Here is a 20,000-nt window from a genome sequence, read left to right on the forward strand (position 1 = left end):
TTTTCTAATCTTCGGGTTTCGATATTTTTTATAGTTCCAGAGACGTCCATATCACGAATTTATGTTACCTGATTTTCATTTATTTATTTATTTACTTATTTATTTCTTAGGTAATCTGCGTTCTCCTTGGCTTGGCAGCCTTGGCAGCGGCTGACAGCCGAGAATCCTTCGAATACGCTCCACGCCGGGTAAGTTGCCAAAACTCAAACGATAAACGACAAATTGAAACTTAAATGAAGATATTTTAGTATCACAATAACCTAGAGAATATTCCTCACTAACATTCACGATTTGCAAATTCCAGGGATCCTCTGAGGAGTCCTACGAATCTGGTGAGGCTAAATACAGCTTCAACTGGGCTGTCGACCACGACCCTTCCAGCAACGAATTCGGACACCAGGAAACCCGTGACGGAGACAACACTCAGGGATCCTACTACGTCGAACTTCCCGACGGTCGTCTGCAGACTGTCAAGTACTTCGTCGAAGGAGACTCAGGCTACGTGGCTGAGGTCAACTACGAAGGAAGCGCCTCCGCCGAGTCAGGCTCCGCTGAGTCCTTCGAGAGGCCAAGATACTACGATTCCAACGAGTCCAAATAAGTCGGTCTTTTAATTGCCAACGAACCATTACCAGCTTTGATTGTACATAATCCCTATATTTATATATTTATTAGCAATTACATGCATGAATAAGCAAACGTTTGTTTTGATTTGCGATGACATTCCTTGAAAATGTTGACTGGGACGGAAAGTAATTATTATGCAATGGATTTTGTTATACATTAATTGTCAACATCGAAATAATCTATCTTAAGGACAAGATGAGCAACTGGAATTTACTCTGATCGTCCTGAGAAAAAGAGTATATTGAATGTATATAATTATCCATATGTATACTCTATTAAGCTAGCTTCAGATTTACTTAAACTAAACAGCAGTTAATTATAAGGATGCTAGTATACTCAAGCATAATAAATCACCTGTTTTGTCGTAGAGAGAAGTATTGTTATTATTATCAATCAAGAAGGTAGCAACCAATTTAAAATACTAATATTTAAAATTAACTCATTCAAATCCTCAATTACTGGCTTTAATCGTTGCTTTTGTTAATGATTAACTTAAAAAGTTAAAAGACAATATATCACATTTCACATACATTCAGTATTCAAGAAAAGAAATACTAACAGTCTTTTTTATCTAAAACAAAATTTATAGCATAAACATTTTGTTATTTCTTTAATCTTGACAATCACAACGGACAATTGCTTTAATCGTTTAAAACTGACTATAAACGAAAAGCTAAAGTAATTCTCAGTCTTTTCAAACCTCAAGTGAAAAAATTCAACTTGTAGGGGACCCCACTTAGAACATCTTGATCAGACGAAGACAAGAGGTTGCAATTCCTTTTCTGTTTTGATACCTGTTCATATATATATATATATATATGTATATATATATATATATATATATATATATATATATATATATATATATATATATATATATATATATATATATATATATATATATATATATATATATATAAATATATATATATATGACTATTTATCACATCATATTATATGTAGAAAGCTACAAAAATTTATATCGCTCTGTGAAATAATATATTTTTTCATGTTGTTACCGAAGGAATTTTTAATTGATAATAAGTCCCTGGCCTTCCATTTGACGGACGAGGGGTTAGACTGATGTGAACGCTTTAAATCTGTTTCGAATGAAACACGTGCGTCCATGTGTTGATTCGTCCGTTATATATACACATGTATTATGTGTGTAAAAATTCCCATTCTCCAATCTATATGTAAATCTATTATTGGCTAACTTCCAGATACATCGTTCACAACTGTGTTATTAAAGACAAAAGAATATGATTAACTAAAATATATATATTATAAAGTATTATATATATATAAAGAGCTTATAAATCATATAAGAAATCTATATAGACATATATGTGTATCTGTTGTGAAGGGTGAGGCCATTGGAATACAGTGTTTGGCCTTCCATTTGAAAACGACGTTAGGCATACCACATGTGAATCTGAAATCTGTTTCAATATGATAACACGTGAAAAAATGTTGATAGTTCCATTGTATATGTATGTGTGTGTGTCTGTATTCCCATTCTCCAATCTCTGTGTAAACCCTCTACAGTTGGTTAACTTCCAGATACATCGTTCACAGCTGTGTTAGTTAAAGACAAAAGAATATGATTAATTAAAATCTTAAAACTATTCTCTACAGAGCTTATAAATCAGGAAGGCTAATCTAAATTGAATCAGGCCATCTCTTGGAAGGGTGACCATCATGGAATACTAGAGTCTGGTCCAACAAGCCTGAAGGTTTCGGTAACGACGTTAGGCACCTACCACACTGCAGTGCATCCGATTTCGTCAATATGATAACATAGAAAAAATGAGTCTAGATTCATTTACATAATTGCTGATGTTTTACTACATAAGTTAGTGAATGTACTATTGAAAAAACCCATTCAGGGCTTACAACAGTGAAAGGAGGGAGTTTGAGTGGTTGGACAGCAAGATGAAGAGCTCCAGAAATGAAAGAGGTGAAGTACTAGGATCTAAAGATGGAACTATGGCAAAATCCAATAGATGCACTGAGAAATAATAGTTACAGAAGTTGGACAGCAAATATACATCAGTGTCCACAAATCACTCGACCACAAATTCGAAACTACCAACAATGACTACACTGAGTCGAAAAATTAACTTTATTTCTCTTCTCAGAATCAAAATCTTTAGAATTCTCAAGTTACTTCCTTTCTTGACAACAACGAATATAGAGGAGCATTTATTTCCATGATGGCTCACGATTTTTTTACCGTGTTTAGTTTTCGACATTTTCTCACCTTATCATTCCCCTTTTTATCTCCGACATTTGCTTTACTTTTACCAAAGTCTATGCTGGTCTCATCTTGAATTCATTATCAATAATGTGACAACTGACAACTGACAACAGCAACATGTCACTATCTTTCATTCTTTGATGGTTGATGGTGTCATAATATCAGTCACTTCCCTAATGATCAAAGATCTGCAAATCTTAAGAATTATTCTCTCACAACAAATTACTATTTTCTTTTACTGAAACGTATAAATGATATTTATGTGATGCTATGCTGTGAAACAACCTTAACACAGACACAGACACACACACACGCACGCACACACACACACACACACACACACATACACACATATATATATATATATATATATATATATATATATATAGATAGATAGATAGATAGATAGATAGATAGATAGATAGATGAATATATGCACACACAGATTAAAGAATCAATTTAAACGAAATCAATTTGTCGTTCTTAGCATTAATAAAAAAAATGTTTCAAAAATCAGTAAATCGATTTATATATTAACCCAATGAAGGTCAAAGGACTCTCAAAATGTCTAAGTGAAACAAACCCAAGGACTAGTATTTCCAAACTAAGCTCTCGCGTTTTTGTCTTAGATTAATCAACGCTTAGGACCTACCTGCTACCTAAGGGGGAGCCACGCCTAGATGTGGTGAGCTTAAATACTGAGAATGGGGACTAGGGAGTCATCACACTTCTACAGGTAGTGGCTGAATCAACATGAACTCTAAGGTATACTGAGACTGTGAATTCAGAGTTAATTAGGACTGACAAGAAATTACCGCAATGAAAATAAGTTTTCATATAGATATAGGAACTTGCAGGATTCTGGTTATGGAATTCTAATGATTAAGATATGAACAATATTTAATTATTAATAACTGATAAAAAAACATTAATTTTTTTATTTTAAAATAAGAGATTAAAATTCCTATTACAACAGAGAAAACGAAACTGTTATTTTTCTAGTAATTAAGATAAAACATATATTTTTTTTAATAACTGAAAATAGCATATATTCTTTGATTTGCAAATAAGAAATTAAATTACCCACAACAACAAAGAAGGGATATTAAATCTGATAGTTAAGTTTTTATTTTTGCAGGAAAACTAACGAATTTCTAATTTTCTTCGTCAGGTAATCATCCTTCTTTTGGGCTTGGCTGCCTTTGCAGCTGCCGATAGCCGAGAATCCTTCGAATACCGCCGGGTAAGTGACAGCTTCAAATCACACAGTTTAATGATGTCACCCTAGATGACTATACTTGTCGTAGAATCCTCTGTGTAAAATTCGTCTTACCTTCTATTATTTCTAACTCGAATCGCAGGCATCTTCTGAGGAAGCTTCCTACGAATCTGGTGAGGCTAAATACAGCTTCAACTGGGCCGTCGACCACGACCCTTCCAGCAACGAATTCGGACACCAGGAAACCCGTGACGGAGACAACACTCAGGGATCCTACTACGTCGAGCTTCCCGATGGTCGTCTGCAGACTGTCAAGTATTTCGTCGACGGAGACTCAGGCTACGTGGCTGAGGTCAACTACGATGGAAGCGCCTCAGCCGAGTCAGGCTCCGCTGAGTCCTTCGAGAGGCCAAGATACCGCTACGACTCCAACGAGTCCAAATAAGTCATTCTCCAAATGTCCTGTGAATCATTTCCCCGTCTTGACTGTACAAACTCCTATTTAAACCTATTTATTTCCAATTACATGCATAAATAAGAGCAAAGTATTTTGATTTCCAACCACATTTGCAGAGTGTTATATGGTGATGAAACAAAGTATAAATAATATTTTCCACATGAATTGAAAACAGACAAATTATCAAACCTTATTTATTCATGGATCAAAATAACATACCAATATTTTTCCAGTCAAGAAATAACCGTCCAAACTGAGATTTGTAAACTGTACAATCTCTGTCAGATGTACATTCATATATAATGTAACTATCTTCTACTGTGCACCAGTCCTTTTGCAAATGTCTAAACAGATGAAACCAGTCAGGGCTGGATATTCTGATTTATTTTACCTTGTGGTATTTTATAGATACACACACACACACACACACTCACACACACACACACATATATATATATAGTATATATATATATATATATATATATATATATATATATACATATATATATATATGTATATATATATATAGGTATATATATATATATACACATACATATATATATGCGTGTGTGTGCGCATGTTTTTTTGTAAGTATATGCATATGCATATGTATATTTGTCTACTTGTATGTGTGTGTGAGAGAGAGAGAGAGCGAGAGAGAGAGAGGCGGTATGTGCATAAACATACAATACATCTTGTTAGTGCAATGCACCATGTTTCATAACACGAAGAACTGCCTAGACATTACCATGCAAGATTCGATTCTTTTAGCACACCCCTTGTGTAACTAGTCTACAGGTAAGTATTGGCGATGCCAAGCAATACTTCCACGAGGGTATTTATGCATATGAGGCTGTCGAGAGAAGTTACAGAATCACAAAAGATTTATGGAACAACAAAGATGCCATGAATGCAAAGGAGTGGTGGAAATGAAGATGAATTGCCGTTTTTTGCATTTCTTATTCAGTATTTGATTCTTGGGTAATAGCAATCATAAATAGTTCCCTAATGCCATGCAGGATTCATTGTTAAATTAAGCTTAGGTGATCTAATATCTGTACAGACTCCTGTTAATTTTAGCAGCCTGTAAATGAAAAAATTAAAGCTACATTTTGACAAGAGTTAACGAGTTATCCTTCTTGAGTGTATGGTGACCATATCTAATCATAAACAGTCAATATTCCTGTTTGATCACTTGTCTTTATTACTTTACTGCTAATGGCATTTTATGTTATATTTTGCATAGACTGGATAATAATAATAAGAAAATATTGATAATAATAATAATAATAATAATAATAATAATAATAATAATAATAATATTAATTATTATTATTATTATTATTATTATTATTATTATTATTATTATTATTATTATTATTATTATTATCAAGCAACAATTATCGAAAAAGAAAGAAGAAATATAGAACGCCAGTGGAAGGTACCCATAATGATAAGAACACTAGGCTCAATCCCAAGATCCTGAAAAGGAACCTGGAAAAACTAGAAGCCGAAGTAGCTCCAGGACTCATGCAGAAGAGCCTGCTTTTAGAAACAGCGCACATAGTGAGAAAAGTGATGGACTCTAAGGAGGCAGGATGCAACCCGGAACCTCCAACCACTATAAAAACCACCCAGGAATAGGATGACTGTGATAGACCAATAATAATAATAATAATAATAATAATAATAATAATAATAATAATAATAATAATAATAATAATAATAATAATAATAATAATAATAATAGGTTCTTTAAACAGAATGGCAGCATCAGCTGAATTAATTTGATAGTGAGTTTATGTAATTCAACGTATAATTCTTTCCTCCTCAATGATGACGTTTGATTACAGCTCGCCAATGTTCATATTAAGGCTAAGGAGAATGACACAGAAGTTCTAGGTTCAGTGATTTTATTCGTGTAAGGTAAGGAAAGAAGATATCCTTGCTATATACAAATAAACTCACTGAATGCAGAATATGAAAGATAGTTCTCTCTCTCTCTCTCTCTCTCTCTCTCTCTCTCTCTCTCTCTCTCTCTCTCTCTCTCTCTCTCTCTCTCTCTCTTATTCACACAATCACTCCTACTGTCTGTTACCATTTCATATCAATAATTCCATTACAACAGAACCTTATTTAAGATAACTATCTATCGTATTTTTTAAGTTACATTATAAAAGCCGACTATCCCAGATCACTATATACAGTAGCGTTAAAGTCACCAAACTTTCTGTTTAGAATTTGTAGCTAAAAATCCGTAGCTTATTGCTTGCTCATATTTGATGAGATTCTTGTATCTCAACAAAAAACAAACACTGCCTTTTCTCTCTCTCTCTCTCTCTCTCTCTCTCTCTCTCTCTCTCTCTCTCTCTCTCTCTCTCTTACACACACATAAGCATAATCACTTCTACTCTCCACTGTTGTGTACCAATAATTCCATTACAACAAAACCTTGTTTAAGATGACTATCTACTTGAGAATTAAAATCGCCTCAGTCTACCAGCGGAATGAGCCGCGAGTTAAGATCTAGAACAAGTAACTAATGGAACAGAATCAATTCTAAATGATAACTTATTTGGTAATTAACTTAGACGTTCATTTTTGCTTGATATAGATATCATGTTTGCTATTTTCATTATAAACATTGCTGGTATTATCATTACCGTCACCATCGCTTTGGTCGTAGTCTTGGTAACTCCATTTGAGATTGGCACACTGGTCGCAAGTGGTCATTTCAAACTTCCAAGGAAGTTCTTTCCCGTGAGGATAAACATGAATGAGAAATTCTCTCCATCGTAGGATTGTGAGTCAGAACTTAATCCTCAGATGTGTTCATTTCTTTCTGCATAGAATACTATTTTACTGACTGTATTGCTGAAAAGTTCATAAAACAATGGATTAAGTTATATTACCTAGTTCAGTGCTGGGAAGAACAGAAGAATGACAGTTGTTAAACTCCCCTCAAGGGATCGATCTGGGGTCGCACATTGGTCTTTGAAGAATGGAAAGATACATAAGCCAAAAAAAAGTAATTGCTAAATAAATAAACGGAAAAGTTTCACTGAAAAGACAGCAGTACTGAGATAACACAAAGATTCCCAACGAGAAAGCCGTCAACACCTTTATAGAATATCACACACAATGTAATTCGACCTGAAGTTCTCACGAAAGGTCTGTAGACTCCACGACGCTGGTAACTGTCAGAGTAATAGCATCGAGGACCCGATTAGCAGTCACGAGTGGTTCTGTTTTAAAACCAGACACTACACCAAAATTTTCTGGCCCTCTGCTGGAACCCTCTATCCCTCCCTACGCATGCACTCCACGGACCACTCACCCCTCTCTCTCTCTCTCTCTCTCTCTCTCTCTCTCTCAAGCTACTCTAGAAATGGAAACCATGAAATGCCCGTCTTGACAGGTACAACTGTTTTCATATGTATTCCTAAGACTCTACCATAATTTGCGTAGACATTATTTCCTTCAGTGTTTTGAAGAAGAAAAGAATCACCTTTGGCTTGTAATAAAATATTTTTTTACTACTAAATTCTACTACTAATACTACCACTAATAATAATAATAATAATAATAATAATAATAATAATAATAATAATAATAATAATAATAATAATAATAATAATCAGTTATTATCCAAGACTAATGCCGAGACCCACGATTGTAAGAGATATATATTTTTTTAATTAGTAACACATAATATAACATAATATAAGTGTTTTATACGGCAGTGTCTTTTAATGAAAAAAAATCAGTATATGAAAAAATTCTTATTGCATTTTTTCCAAACCTCTCTCTAAATTCTTCTCTTGTTGATAAATCAAGCATCTAGCAACACAAACTCTACGACACAACCTTTTCTCCAAAAGCTTTCCTATAACCTGAGTTTTACACATCACACTGGGAGCTTTCGACAGCATTAAGAAATAATCCATTGCGAAGATCAGGGTTTTTGTGTAAGGCCGACTGACCACGCCTGCCAATCAGTGGGTATAAAACAGGTAACTGACTAGGATAAGGCACATACCAGCAAAGGTACTTCACCATTCAACATGAACTCAAAGGTAAGGGGATGAGTCACATTTGGAGATTTAGTGAAGTTCAGGTCTTTAGACCAAATATTTTTTTAAAAGTTTTTCTATATAAGAGTAAACGGAATATTCTCTTTGTTAAAAGGTTGATATGGAAATTGTTTTATCAGCTGCAAAGTCTTGAGACCATATAATTTTAAAAAGTTTGTTATATATGAGTTATCTTATACAAAAAAGAAATTCCAGTAATCAGAAATATTCCTTTGCAAACAAAGTAATATGACAATTATTTCCCAATTAAATATCTATACATGAATCATTATAATACTCAACCTATAGACCTTCAAAAGTTAACATTAACTATTTTATAGGTAATTCTCGTAGTCTTGGGCCTGGCTGCCATGGTGGCAGCTGACAGCAGGGAATCTTTTGAATACGCTCCACGAAGGGTAAGTCACTTTTCATTTTAAATGAATTATCTGCTCTGATAAAACATAAACCTTCACAGCAAAGACTTTGGTCCCATAGGTAAATATTATCATCACCTATAACTATATATTCCTTCCAGGGATCCTCTGAGGAGTCCTACGAATCCAGCGAGGCCCATTACAGCTTCAACTGGGCCGTCGACCACGACCCTTCCAGTAACGAATTCGGACACCAGGAAACCCGTGACGGCGACAACACTCAGGGATCCTACTACGTCGAACTTCCCGACGGTCGTCTGCAGACTGTCAAGTATTTCGTCGACGGAGACTCAGGCTACGTGGCTGAGGTCAACTACGACGGAAGCGCCTCCGCCGAGTCAGGCTCCGCTGAGTCCTTCGAGAGGCCAAGATACCGCTACGACTCCAACGAGTCTAAATAGACTCTTACACTTATAAATGTGTTGGAACTGATGTATTTATCATATTTATTTCAATATACAGCAAAAAATTACATATTTTTTCTTTGCCTTCAACTGAAGATTATACTTTTGACTGAAATGAAAAAGAAGAATGATTTTTCACTAAGCTAACAGATAAAAGTCATATACTTTTTTATTTTTTTGGTAAGATAACTACTGTTCAGTGCTCTCTCTGTTCATACAATGGAATAATCAGTATCAACTGACCTAAACAAAATATCAGCTGTTTATGTTCAATGTTGTCAAGGGTCTGCTGCACAGCATATTGTGATAACAGGCAGATTTGATAAGAATATTAGCATTATTTAATAGAGATACTATATATTTTTATATTTATTTATTATATGTGCACGGATTTTTATAATAACATGTTCGAAAACTTCAAAATGAATTTATGGACATTCTGAAACTCTCTAAATATCACATCAATTGTCCCATAAGCCCTATTCACTCACTATACCACCCAAATGCATTATTTAATCTGTCTACTATATTTCTTTAATTTATACACTTATATATAATTCTTGGAAACAACGGTGGTTACTCTGAAATGGAATTAGCATATAATATACAGGTTTTTATTTTATTGAAGGTATCTCTGGGACGGAAATGATTCTTTTCACAAATATCACAAATATATTTCCATTTGATGTTAAGGTTTAGCATTTAATAAATGCCCTCAATAAGGGTGAGTGTATTCGTGCAACTATTTAACCTACGAATGATAGTTACAAGACTAGACAAATAAATAATAGTAAACATATTCAGAACTGTCTCTGCTTATGTCTTATAGGAAAGATGATGAAATAAAAAAATGAAAATAGTTTATGGCTATATTCTAGAAATCTAGAAAGCTTGCTTTTATTTTTCATATCTTATTTTAAGCACGTTTCCCTTTTTAGTCTGGGCTGTTATAGGTAGTATGTTGGCCTTCACGTCAGCAGAAAGACTTCCTTATAAGTTATTCATAATACACAATGATATTTACTTACTACTGTATGTTATTACACAATCAATATGGATCTATTATACGTACAGTAAATTGATATAAGTTGTTCAACATGATTACATGAGGGTCTTGCTACCTTAATTTTATTCTTTTCGATTAAAGCCTGATAATCATAAGCTACTTTCAGAGCCACCCTTCAGCCGGGTTAAGTAAATGAATAGATTAGAAATAAATAAATGACTAAATGAAATGTTTCTTTCGTCTATATGACATTTCCGTGATTCTCTTTGGCCTTAATCCCTTCACGAATTTTGTATTTTCAAACGTTCGACGATCACGATTCTTAGCGTTGTCAACAATGCTGGTCTGGGTTCATTTTTGTGGGTACATGGTAAGGTGGTTCCACTAAGTTGAGGTGCTAATACAGTAGATTCTTTTGCATTGTTTGTATTTTATCTTCAATTGTCAGTTTTAAGTGCCGGCCATAATAGTAGAAAATTCCAAATTTCTGGGAAGCTGTATATTCCTCATTGTATACATGCATACGTGCATTATGTATGCTTACACACACATGTATACATATAACACGTATATACATATATTTTATATGCATAAATACATACATATGCATTTATGTATTTATGTGTATGTATATATATACATATATAAATATATAAATACATATGTATGTATTTATGTATATAAAATATATGTACAGTATATACATCTACATATGCAGAGATATACATTTATATATATATATATATATATATATATATATATATATATATATGTGTGTGTGTGTGTGTGTGTGTGTGTGTGTGTGGATACAGTATACATGTGTGTGTAAGTATACATAATGTATGTATGTATATATACATATATATACCTATATATATGTATATATATAATATATATACATATATATATATATATATATATATGTATATATATAATATATTCATATGTATATATATATATATATTTATATATATATGTGTGTGTGTGTGTGTGTGTATGTCTGTCAGTGCATACATGTATGTATGTCCTTCCCAATCAACTTACGCTTTTTCCTTTACCAAACACATTCATCGTTTCAATAAATATATATCTATATGTATATAAGATATATATATATATATATATATATATATATATATATATATATATATTTATATATATATATATATATAAGATAACAATGATTCATTAATATATGTTTTTACAACATTGCCTAGTTAATTTCCAGAAAAGAAATTTGAAACGATTATTCTAAAACACAAATAGTGTAAAGCAGGCTGGTCCCGTTTATGTTTATAAGTAAAAAAATTACCTATGCCGTTCTTAGCAATAGATAAACTAGGAAAAAAATTAAAAAAGGCTTCAAGAAACATCAAGTCCTGGATTTTAAGGATCAGGTTATGTTTTTGCGTGTGTTATTTTTATTATTATTATTATTATTATTATTATTATTATTATTATTATTATTATTATTATTATTATTATTATTATTATTATTCAGTAGATGAACCCTGTTCAATATAAAAAGAAGCTAACACTGGCCATTGACTTCGAGTTCAAGCTTCCAAATAACACAGTGTTCATTTCAAAGAAGTAACAGATGGCAATAGGATATGCAAAAGAAAAAATCAGCTATTAGTAAAGATAAAATAAGTTAATAGATTATTGAATAATTCATTATATATGACTGGCATTGCACATCGAAATTTGTTATTTATATCACAGGAAAATTCATTTCTGAAGTCATTTCAGCTCAGAATCATTTCGTCAGTACCTCCAATAACCTCAAGAATTTTTTCATCGAAGCTTATGGCCAAGTAAACAACAAAAAATTAACGAATTCCCTAATTGTTTCTGTTCACCAATTCTCTCGAGTCCTCTTAGCAAACTCTGGGAACGTTTTGCGCAAATGAACCAGATCCTGAAGGTCAGGTTACCCCAGGTCACCACGCCTAAGAACCTTCGGCGTATATATAGAGCAGTAGCTCATCTGGAGAGACACATCCCTAAGGATACTCAGATAGCCAACATGATCTCAAAGGTAAGGAGTCTCATGTTTGTGAATCATTTGATCCTTGACAAGTTATTAAAGTCTGTGGTCTTATGTATATTCATAATTCATTGGAAATTCAAATTCGATAAGGGTGTATTTATCCATCGTTCTGACCATAACCTATTGGATGTAAATACTGTATTTCTTTTTTTTTTTTACAAAGGTTTAAAAATTCTCTTTAAAAATATTCATCGTTTTATAACTAATGCTCTTGTGACGCCATTAGATTTCTCAAAATTCATCAATGAATAAAGACCCTTGCCTATTTTGAATAATAATAATAATAATAATAATAATAATAATAATAATAATAATAATAATAATAATAATAATAATAATAATAATCACTCCCTTTATTGGAAAATTCTGTCTCTAGATAAACTTTTTTTAAAGGATTTAAAAGAATATTCTTTGTTTTATGACCAAATCTGTTGTGATGGCAATAAATTTTCTCAAAATTTATAAGTGAACACAGACAATTACCTAACACTATGGAAACATATATCTCATGAACACCCAAAAGACTCATTTTAAGGGAAAATCACGTGTCTTTAAAATAATGAGTGAATTAATAATAAGTGTTGTTTTCACAGATTGCCCTCATCTTTTTCGGCCTCATGGCCCTGGTAGCTGCTGACAGCAGGGAATCCTTCGAATATGCCCCACGAAGGGTAAGTATTTACTTTATCTTGAATCGACTATTTCCTTTAATGCAATACAAAACTTCACAGCAACGACTCGTGCACCATAAGTAAATGTTACCATCGACTATAGCTACCTTCCTTCCAGGGATCCTCCGAGGAGTCCTACGAATCCAGCGAGGCCCATTACAGCTTCAACTGGGCCGTCGACCACGACCCTTCCAGCAACGAATTCGGACACCAGGAAACCCGTGACGGAGACGACACCCAGGGATCCTACTACGTCGAACTTCCCGACGGTCGTCTGCAGACTGTCAAGTACTTCGTCGACGGAGACTCAGGCTACGTGGCTGAGGTCAACTACGAAGGAAGCGCCTCCGCCGAGTCAGGCTCAGCTGAGTCCTTCGAGAGGCCAAGATACCGCTACGACTCCAACGAGTCCAAATAAGTCAGTCTTCTAGCTTCCTCTGACAAGACTTGATTGTACAAAATCACATCTACCCCAACTCTTATTTACCACAAATAATTTATTACAAAAGAGAAGTATGTTGAAATTTAGGTAAACTATTTAAGTTATTTATTTAAAAATATACTCTTCAACTGACTGTATGAATATTATTTTCCTTCACTGATATGAAATTTGGTGAAGATACCTTAATTGAAAGGTAATTGTTGATCTGTGTGTAAACACACACACACATATATATATATATATATATATATATATATATATATATATATATATATATATAAATATATATATATATATATATATATATATATATATATATATATATATATATATATATATATATATAGCTTAGTAGTAGAGCACTGGATTTGTAATTGCAAGGTCTTTGGCTTGATCCCAGCCAGTTTCCACCAGCTGACCCAGCTGTGTTTAGATCAATGTCAAGAACTGAAATTTTTACCCCTCTGGTGCTACACATCTGAAGAAGTATGGTTCTGCCAACACTGTATCTAGTTTCCCGGAATCTTCTTAAGACTTGCCTACAATAATCTCTTTAAAATCTGATTCTCAAATAAGAAATGACAGCTAAAATCTAAATGGGTTAATTATGTGGTTATTTTAAAATTTAGTTTTAATTAAAAGTCCCTATTGGTCAATTTGTTGTTTAAATTCAGAATGTAAGATACAGGCTTTGGAAATTCAGCTATTAATGAAAACTTTCTTAATGTTTTATAAAGCTGCAGATATACTGAAGAAAAACAATTGGAAACAAATCCATTACGTAGGCAATTTAAATACAAAATTTCAGTAATTAGCTCAAATAATACTTTTCTTCCTTATTATCAACAGCTAACATTTTGAAAGTTTTTTTCATGAGAAGTGTAAACTTAAGTAAATAAGCATTCCTTTGTTTACCATTCAGACTAATTTTGCAGTGGAAAACTATCTGCTACTAAGTGGATCTTACTGACTTTTATAAATGTTTGGATACTTCTCTCTTTACCTTTGCATTAGCAAATCCTTCCTTACTAAATCGGTGGTAAATGACAGGCCACGCCTAGATCCGTTTCTAGATAAGGTATGAACATAGATGGTTGGCATCTACTACAGAGAATATCAATTAGATATGGAAGTTATGGTATGGTGGTGAAAGTCTTAGTAACTAACTGATTTCGATAAGGCGCAAAATGACCTTGAAGCCTTAGCGCCTACCAGTGTATGAGAAAAGGCTGAATTACCTCCCTCTGTCTATCTGTATATGAAAACAATATTCTTTGGAAGCTTGAATTTCAAGTCAATGGCCCCTAAAGGCTTGTTCGGCATGAATACGGATTCAACTTCTTGAGATAATAATAATAATAATTTCCTGTTCTCACTACTTAGATCAACAGAAGCATAGATCACTTTAACTGAAAGTGCTAGGATCATTCGGCCTTTCCCTGAAGCAACTGGAATCTAGTTGATCTTCAGATGACTCTTTAAAGAAAAACGCACATTCTCCTTCCCAGGTTATGCATTTTGGTTTATACAAAAGTATTTGAGCCTCATAATCAATATTTACCAGCTCCCGTTTTTAATATTGCTCCTGTGAAATTTCACTCTGCGTTCAAATTATTCTGGAATATCTTCAGACATGACTATCTTAAGCTGGCAGCAGGATATTTTTGTCTCTCCAGCAAAAGTGCAATATACTGCTTTATAATACACTATAATATGCAACAGGTCCTCACCACAAAATGTCAACCAAAATCACCAATGTTTTGCTATGACCAGTTTCCACTGACTTGTAGATTCTCGACTTTTATTCCTTTCCATCTATTCCAGGTCTCCCCTGGTTGTAAAAGGCTTCTTTATGCACCAGATTAACTAATATATCTTATATATATAGTTCTGGTTAGAATCTCACAATAACTACGTATATCTCTGGGCTTGCGTTACTAAGGTCTATGCCCTACAGTTACTCCAGGTATGACTGGGTACCGGCATCAGCTGGGGCCAATAAAAGATTATGAAGATAGCAGACTTCCCCTGGCGACTTGTTGGGAACCACACGCCTCTATGCTTTTAGCGTAATTCATTCAAAAGAGGGAGGAAAGGCTTATGACAAAATTATACATATATATGTGTATATATATATATATATATATATATATATATATATATATATATATATGTGTGTGTGTGTGTGTGTGTAACTGAATATATAATTATATATATATATATATATATATATATATATATATATATATATATATATATATATATAGAGAGAGAGAGAGAGAGAGAGAGAGAGAGAGAGAGAGAGAGAGAGAGAACAGAGCCTGCAGATAAGGATTTAGAGTTCGCTTAATAGCATTGTCGTTTTTATAGCCCTTTGCAATATATTCACAACTGAATATGACAAGCTTGATGCATAAATTTAATTCTTTTAGGCCTTATTTTTTGTTTTTACTTTCAGTAAGCAAGGAAGGTTATACTTAAGAAGGTAAAGGATAAGGGTGAATTCCACTAGCGGAAAAGATACAAGTAACTGATCATGAAGAGTTTTATTTATACAATAAGTTTAAATAGAAAATAAATACGCGCTCTCCTCGGTGGCACGGAATTCGTCGTGAATAATCACTTTACTTGGATTCGTTGGAGTCGTAGCGGTATCTTGGCCTCTCGAAGGACTCAGCGGAGCCTGACTCGGCGGAGGCGCTTCCTTCGTAGTTGACCTCAGCCACGTAGCCTGAGTCTCCGTCAACGAAGTACTTGACAGTCTGCAGACGACCGTCGGGAAGTTCGACGTAGTAGGATCCCTGAGTGTCGTCTCCGTCACGGGTTTCCTGGTGTCCGAATTCGTTGCTGGAAGGGTCGTGGTCGACGGCCCAGTTGAAGCTGTAATGAGCCTCGCTGGATTCGTAGGACTCCTCAGAGGAACCCTGGAAGGAATTTACTTATAGTTGATGACAATATTTATTTATGGGACAAAAATCTTTGTGGTGAAGCTCTGTATTTCATCAAAGAAGGTAGTTGACTTAGAATAAAGAAAATACTTACCCTTCGTGGGGCGTATTCGAAGGATTCCCTGCTGTCAGCAGCTACCAGGGCCATGAGGCCGAAAACGATGAGAGCAACCTGTGAAAACAACAATGATTATTTCTTCACTCATTACTTTAAGGACACTTGGTTTTCTCATAAAATGAGTCTTTTGGACACACATAAGATAAATCTTTCTGTAGTGTTAGGTAATTCTGTTCATTTATGAATTTTGAGAAAATTTACTGGCATTACAACAGATTTGGTCATCAAATAAAGAATAGTTTTTGAAATCCTTTAAAAAAGGTTGTCTAGAGACACGGAATTTTCATATAAAGTGAGTGCTTAGGTTTTATATAAGGCATCTCTTTGTATAGTGTTATTATTATTTTCAGTATTAATATTATTTATTATTATTATTATTATTCACAAATAGGCAAGGGTCTTTATTCATTGATGGATTTTGAGAAATCTAATGACGTCACAACAGCATTGGTCATGATATGATGAATATTATTAAAGAATATTTTTGAAACTTTGTAAAAAAAAATAGAATACCTAGATCAAATAGGTTATGGTCAGAATTATGGAAAAATACAACTTATTAAATTTGAATTTATAATGAGTTATGAATATATATGAGACTACAGACTTTAATAACTTGTCAAGGATCAAAGGATCACAAACATGAGATTCCTTACCTCTGAGTTCATGTTGGCTATCTGAGTATCCTTCGGGATGTGTCTCTCCAGATGAGCTACTGTTCTATATATACGCCGAAGCTTCTTAGGCGTGGTGACCTGGGGTGACCTGACCTTCAGGATCTGGTTCATTTGCGCAAAACGTTCCCAGAGTTTGCTAAGAGGACTCGAGGGAATTGGTGAACAAACAATTAGGGACGTTGTTTATTTTTTTGTTGTTTACTTGGCCATATGCTTCGATGGAAAAATTCTTGAGGTTATTGAAGGTACCAACGAAATTATTCTGTAGCTGAAATAGCCCAGAAATGAATTCTCCTCTGATATAAATAACAAATTCCAAGGTACAATGTCAGTCATGTGTAATGAATTATTCATTAATATATTATTTTATCTCATCTTTTACAATACCTGATCTACTCTTTTTGTATATTCTGTTACCTTCTGTTACTTCTTTCAAATGAACACTTTATTATTTGGATGCTTGAATTACAAGTCAATGACATTTGTGGACTTGTTCCATATGAATAGGGTTCATCTTCTGAATAATAATAATAATAATAATAATAATAATAATAATAATAATAATAATAATAATAATAATAATAGTAATAATAATAATAATAATAATAATTATTCTTGGACTTGAATTTCAAGTCAATGGCCCCTATGGAGTTGTTCCATATGAATAGGGTTCATCTTCTCGATAATAATAATAATAATAATAATAATAATAATAATAATAATAATAATAATAATAATAATAATAATAATAATAATATTCTTTGGACTCTTGAATTTCAAGTCAATGGCCCCTATGGACTTGTTCCATATGAATAGGGTACATCTTCAGATTAATAATGATAATAATAATGACCAACACACAAAAACATAACGTGATCCTTAAAATCCAGGACTTGATGTTTCTGGAAGCTTTTTATATTTTTTTTTTCAAGCCTATCTGTTTCTAAGAACGACAGAGGTAATTTTTTTATTTATAGACGACGCCAGGCCTATTTTAGCCTCCTTGTGTTTTAGAATAATCGTTTCAAATTTCTTTTTCAGGAAATTAACTAGGTGATGTTGTATAACCATATGCTAATGGCACATTATTACCTTATTTATACATATATTTATTAAAACGATGTATGTGTGTGGTAAAGGAAAATGCGTAATTTTATCGAGAAGGACTGAATATATATATATGTACAGACACATACACACACACACACACACATATATATATATATATATATATATATATATATATATATATATATATATATATATATATATATAAATAATATATACTTACATAACAATATAAATTTATATATATGTACGTATTTGAAATATTATATGTATATATATATATATATATATATATATATATATATATATATATATGTGTGTGTGTGTGTGTGTGTGTGTGTGTGTATGTAATTGTAATAGCCACAATGCCCTCTTAACTTCTCGAATTCTTCGCGCTTATTTTGGATACGCTTGTCACTACAAAGCCTTAAGATCCAAATGCAAGAAATACGTGTGTGTAAGCATACATATGTGTACGTATGAATATACGGAATATACAACTTCCCAGAAATGTGGAATTTATTTGCTATCTTGGCCGGCATTTAAAACTGACAATTGAAGATAAAATCCAAACGATGCAAAAGAATCCATTTGAACCTCAGTTTACAGGAACCACCTTACCATGGACCCACAGAAATGAACCCGGACCAGCATTGTTGACAACACTAAGAGTCATGATCGTCGCGCCTTGGAAAATGCAAAATTCGTTAAGGGATTCAGACCAAAGAGAATCACGGAAATGTCATATAGACGAAATACAAATTTCATTGATTTATTTATTTATATTTAATCTATTTATTTTTAACCCGGCTGAAGGATGACTCCAGAAGTAGGTTATAATTATCTGGCTTTACTCGAAAAGAATACAATTAAGGTAGCAAGACCCTCATGTAATCATGTTGAACAACTTATATCAGTTTACTGTATGTATCATAGATCCATCATCATTGTGCAATAATATACAGTAAGTAAATATCATTGTGTATTATGAATAATTATAAGAAAATCTTTCTGTTGACGTGAAGGCCAATACACTACCTAGAAGAGTCCAGACCAAAAAGGGAAACGTGCTTAAAATAAGGTATGAATAACAAAAGCAAGCTTTCTAGATTTCTAGAGTATTGCCATACCGCATTTTCGTTTTTTAATTCATTATCTTTCATGTAAGACATTAAGAGAGAAAGTTCTGAATATATTTACTCTTATCCACTTGTATTGTCTTGTAACTGTCATTTGTAGATTAAAGAGTTACACAAATACACACACTTTCAATGCAGGCATGCATTAAATGGTAAACTTCAATATTGAATGGAAATATATTTGTCATATTTGTGATAATCATTTCCGCCCCAGAGATACCTTCAATGAAAAAAGCTTTATATCATTTGTTAATTCCATTCAGAGTAGCACCCATTTTTTAAGAATTATATATTATTGTATAAATTAAATGAATATAATAGACGGATTAAGTTGTGCATTTGGGTCATATAATGAGTGAACAGGGCTTATGGGACAATTGATGTAATATTTTGAGAGCTTC

General features: G+C 33.1%; 5 protein-coding genes across 5 annotated transcripts in view; 4 read left to right on the plus strand and 1 right to left on the minus strand.

Moving 5' to 3' along the window:
• The window catches only part of LOC136831785 (pro-resilin-like), a 933-nt gene extending 260 nt beyond the window's left edge, over window positions 1-673 (plus strand). Inside the window, exons 2-3 of the mRNA XM_067092406.1 lie at window positions 111-188; window positions 305-673. Of these exons, the coding sequence (XP_066948507.1) occupies window positions 111-188; window positions 305-601 (375 nt within the window). The 3' untranslated portion in view covers window positions 602-673. The remainder of the gene's footprint in view (window positions 1-110; window positions 189-304) is intronic.
• Window positions 674-3,603: 2,930 nt separating this feature from the next.
• LOC136831786 (pro-resilin-like) lies at window positions 3,604-4,645 on the plus strand. The gene is made up of 3 exons (XM_067092407.1): window positions 3,604-3,652; window positions 4,059-4,130; window positions 4,249-4,645. Exons 1-3 carry the CDS (start codon window positions 3,641-3,643, stop codon window positions 4,549-4,551), a joined length of 387 nt encoding a protein of 128 aa, XP_066948508.1. The 5' UTR covers window positions 3,604-3,640; the 3' UTR covers window positions 4,552-4,645.
• Window positions 4,646-8,602: 3,957 nt separating this feature from the next.
• On the plus strand, window positions 8,603-9,545 carry LOC136831623 (pro-resilin-like). The gene is made up of 3 exons (XM_067092256.1): window positions 8,603-8,639; window positions 8,978-9,055; window positions 9,175-9,545. The coding sequence occupies exons 1-3, from the start codon at window positions 8,628-8,630 to the stop codon at window positions 9,472-9,474; spliced, it is 390 nt and encodes a 129-aa protein (XP_066948357.1). The 5' UTR covers window positions 8,603-8,627; the 3' UTR covers window positions 9,475-9,545.
• A 2,948-nt stretch (window positions 9,546-12,493) lies between these two features.
• On the plus strand, window positions 12,494-13,782 carry LOC136831622 (pro-resilin-like). Its single transcript, XM_067092255.1, has 3 exons — window positions 12,494-12,524; window positions 13,130-13,207; window positions 13,326-13,782. Exons 1-3 carry the CDS (start codon window positions 12,513-12,515, stop codon window positions 13,623-13,625), a joined length of 390 nt encoding a protein of 129 aa, XP_066948356.1. The 5' UTR covers window positions 12,494-12,512; the 3' UTR covers window positions 13,626-13,782.
• Window positions 13,783-16,180: 2,398 nt separating this feature from the next.
• LOC136831787 (pro-resilin-like) lies at window positions 16,181-17,409 on the minus strand. Its single transcript, XM_067092408.1, has 3 exons — window positions 17,372-17,409; window positions 16,692-16,769; window positions 16,181-16,573 (listed from the first exon to the last, which is right to left on the minus strand). The coding sequence occupies exons 1-3, from the start codon at window positions 17,381-17,383 to the stop codon at window positions 16,274-16,276; spliced, it is 390 nt and encodes a 129-aa protein (XP_066948509.1). The 5' UTR covers window positions 17,384-17,409; the 3' UTR covers window positions 16,181-16,273.
• Window positions 17,410-20,000: the final 2,591 nt, after the last annotated feature.

This window comes from Macrobrachium rosenbergii, chromosome 48, assembly GCF_040412425.1.
Source record: "Macrobrachium rosenbergii isolate ZJJX-2024 chromosome 48, ASM4041242v1, whole genome shotgun sequence".
Classification (NCBI taxonomy): Eukaryota; Metazoa; Arthropoda; class Malacostraca; order Decapoda; family Palaemonidae; genus Macrobrachium; species Macrobrachium rosenbergii.

Excerpts from the sequence above, each read along its gene's own strand:
- LOC136831787 (XM_067092408.1), bottom strand. Across the intron at positions 16,574-16,691 it reads TCGAATACGCCCCACGAAGG|GGTTCCTCTGAGGAGTCCTA; the intron begins GTAAGTATTTTC and ends AATTCCTTCCAG.
- LOC136831623 (XM_067092256.1), top strand. Across the intron at positions 9,056-9,174 it reads TTGAATACGCTCCACGAAGG|GGATCCTCTGAGGAGTCCTA; the intron begins GTAAGTCACTTT and ends TATTCCTTCCAG.
- LOC136831786 (XM_067092407.1), top strand. Across the intron at positions 4,131-4,248 it reads AATCCTTCGAATACCGCCGG|GCATCTTCTGAGGAAGCTTC; the intron begins GTAAGTGACAGC and ends CTCGAATCGCAG.
- LOC136831622 (XM_067092255.1), top strand. Across the intron at positions 13,208-13,325 it reads TCGAATATGCCCCACGAAGG|GGATCCTCCGAGGAGTCCTA; the intron begins GTAAGTATTTAC and ends CCTTCCTTCCAG.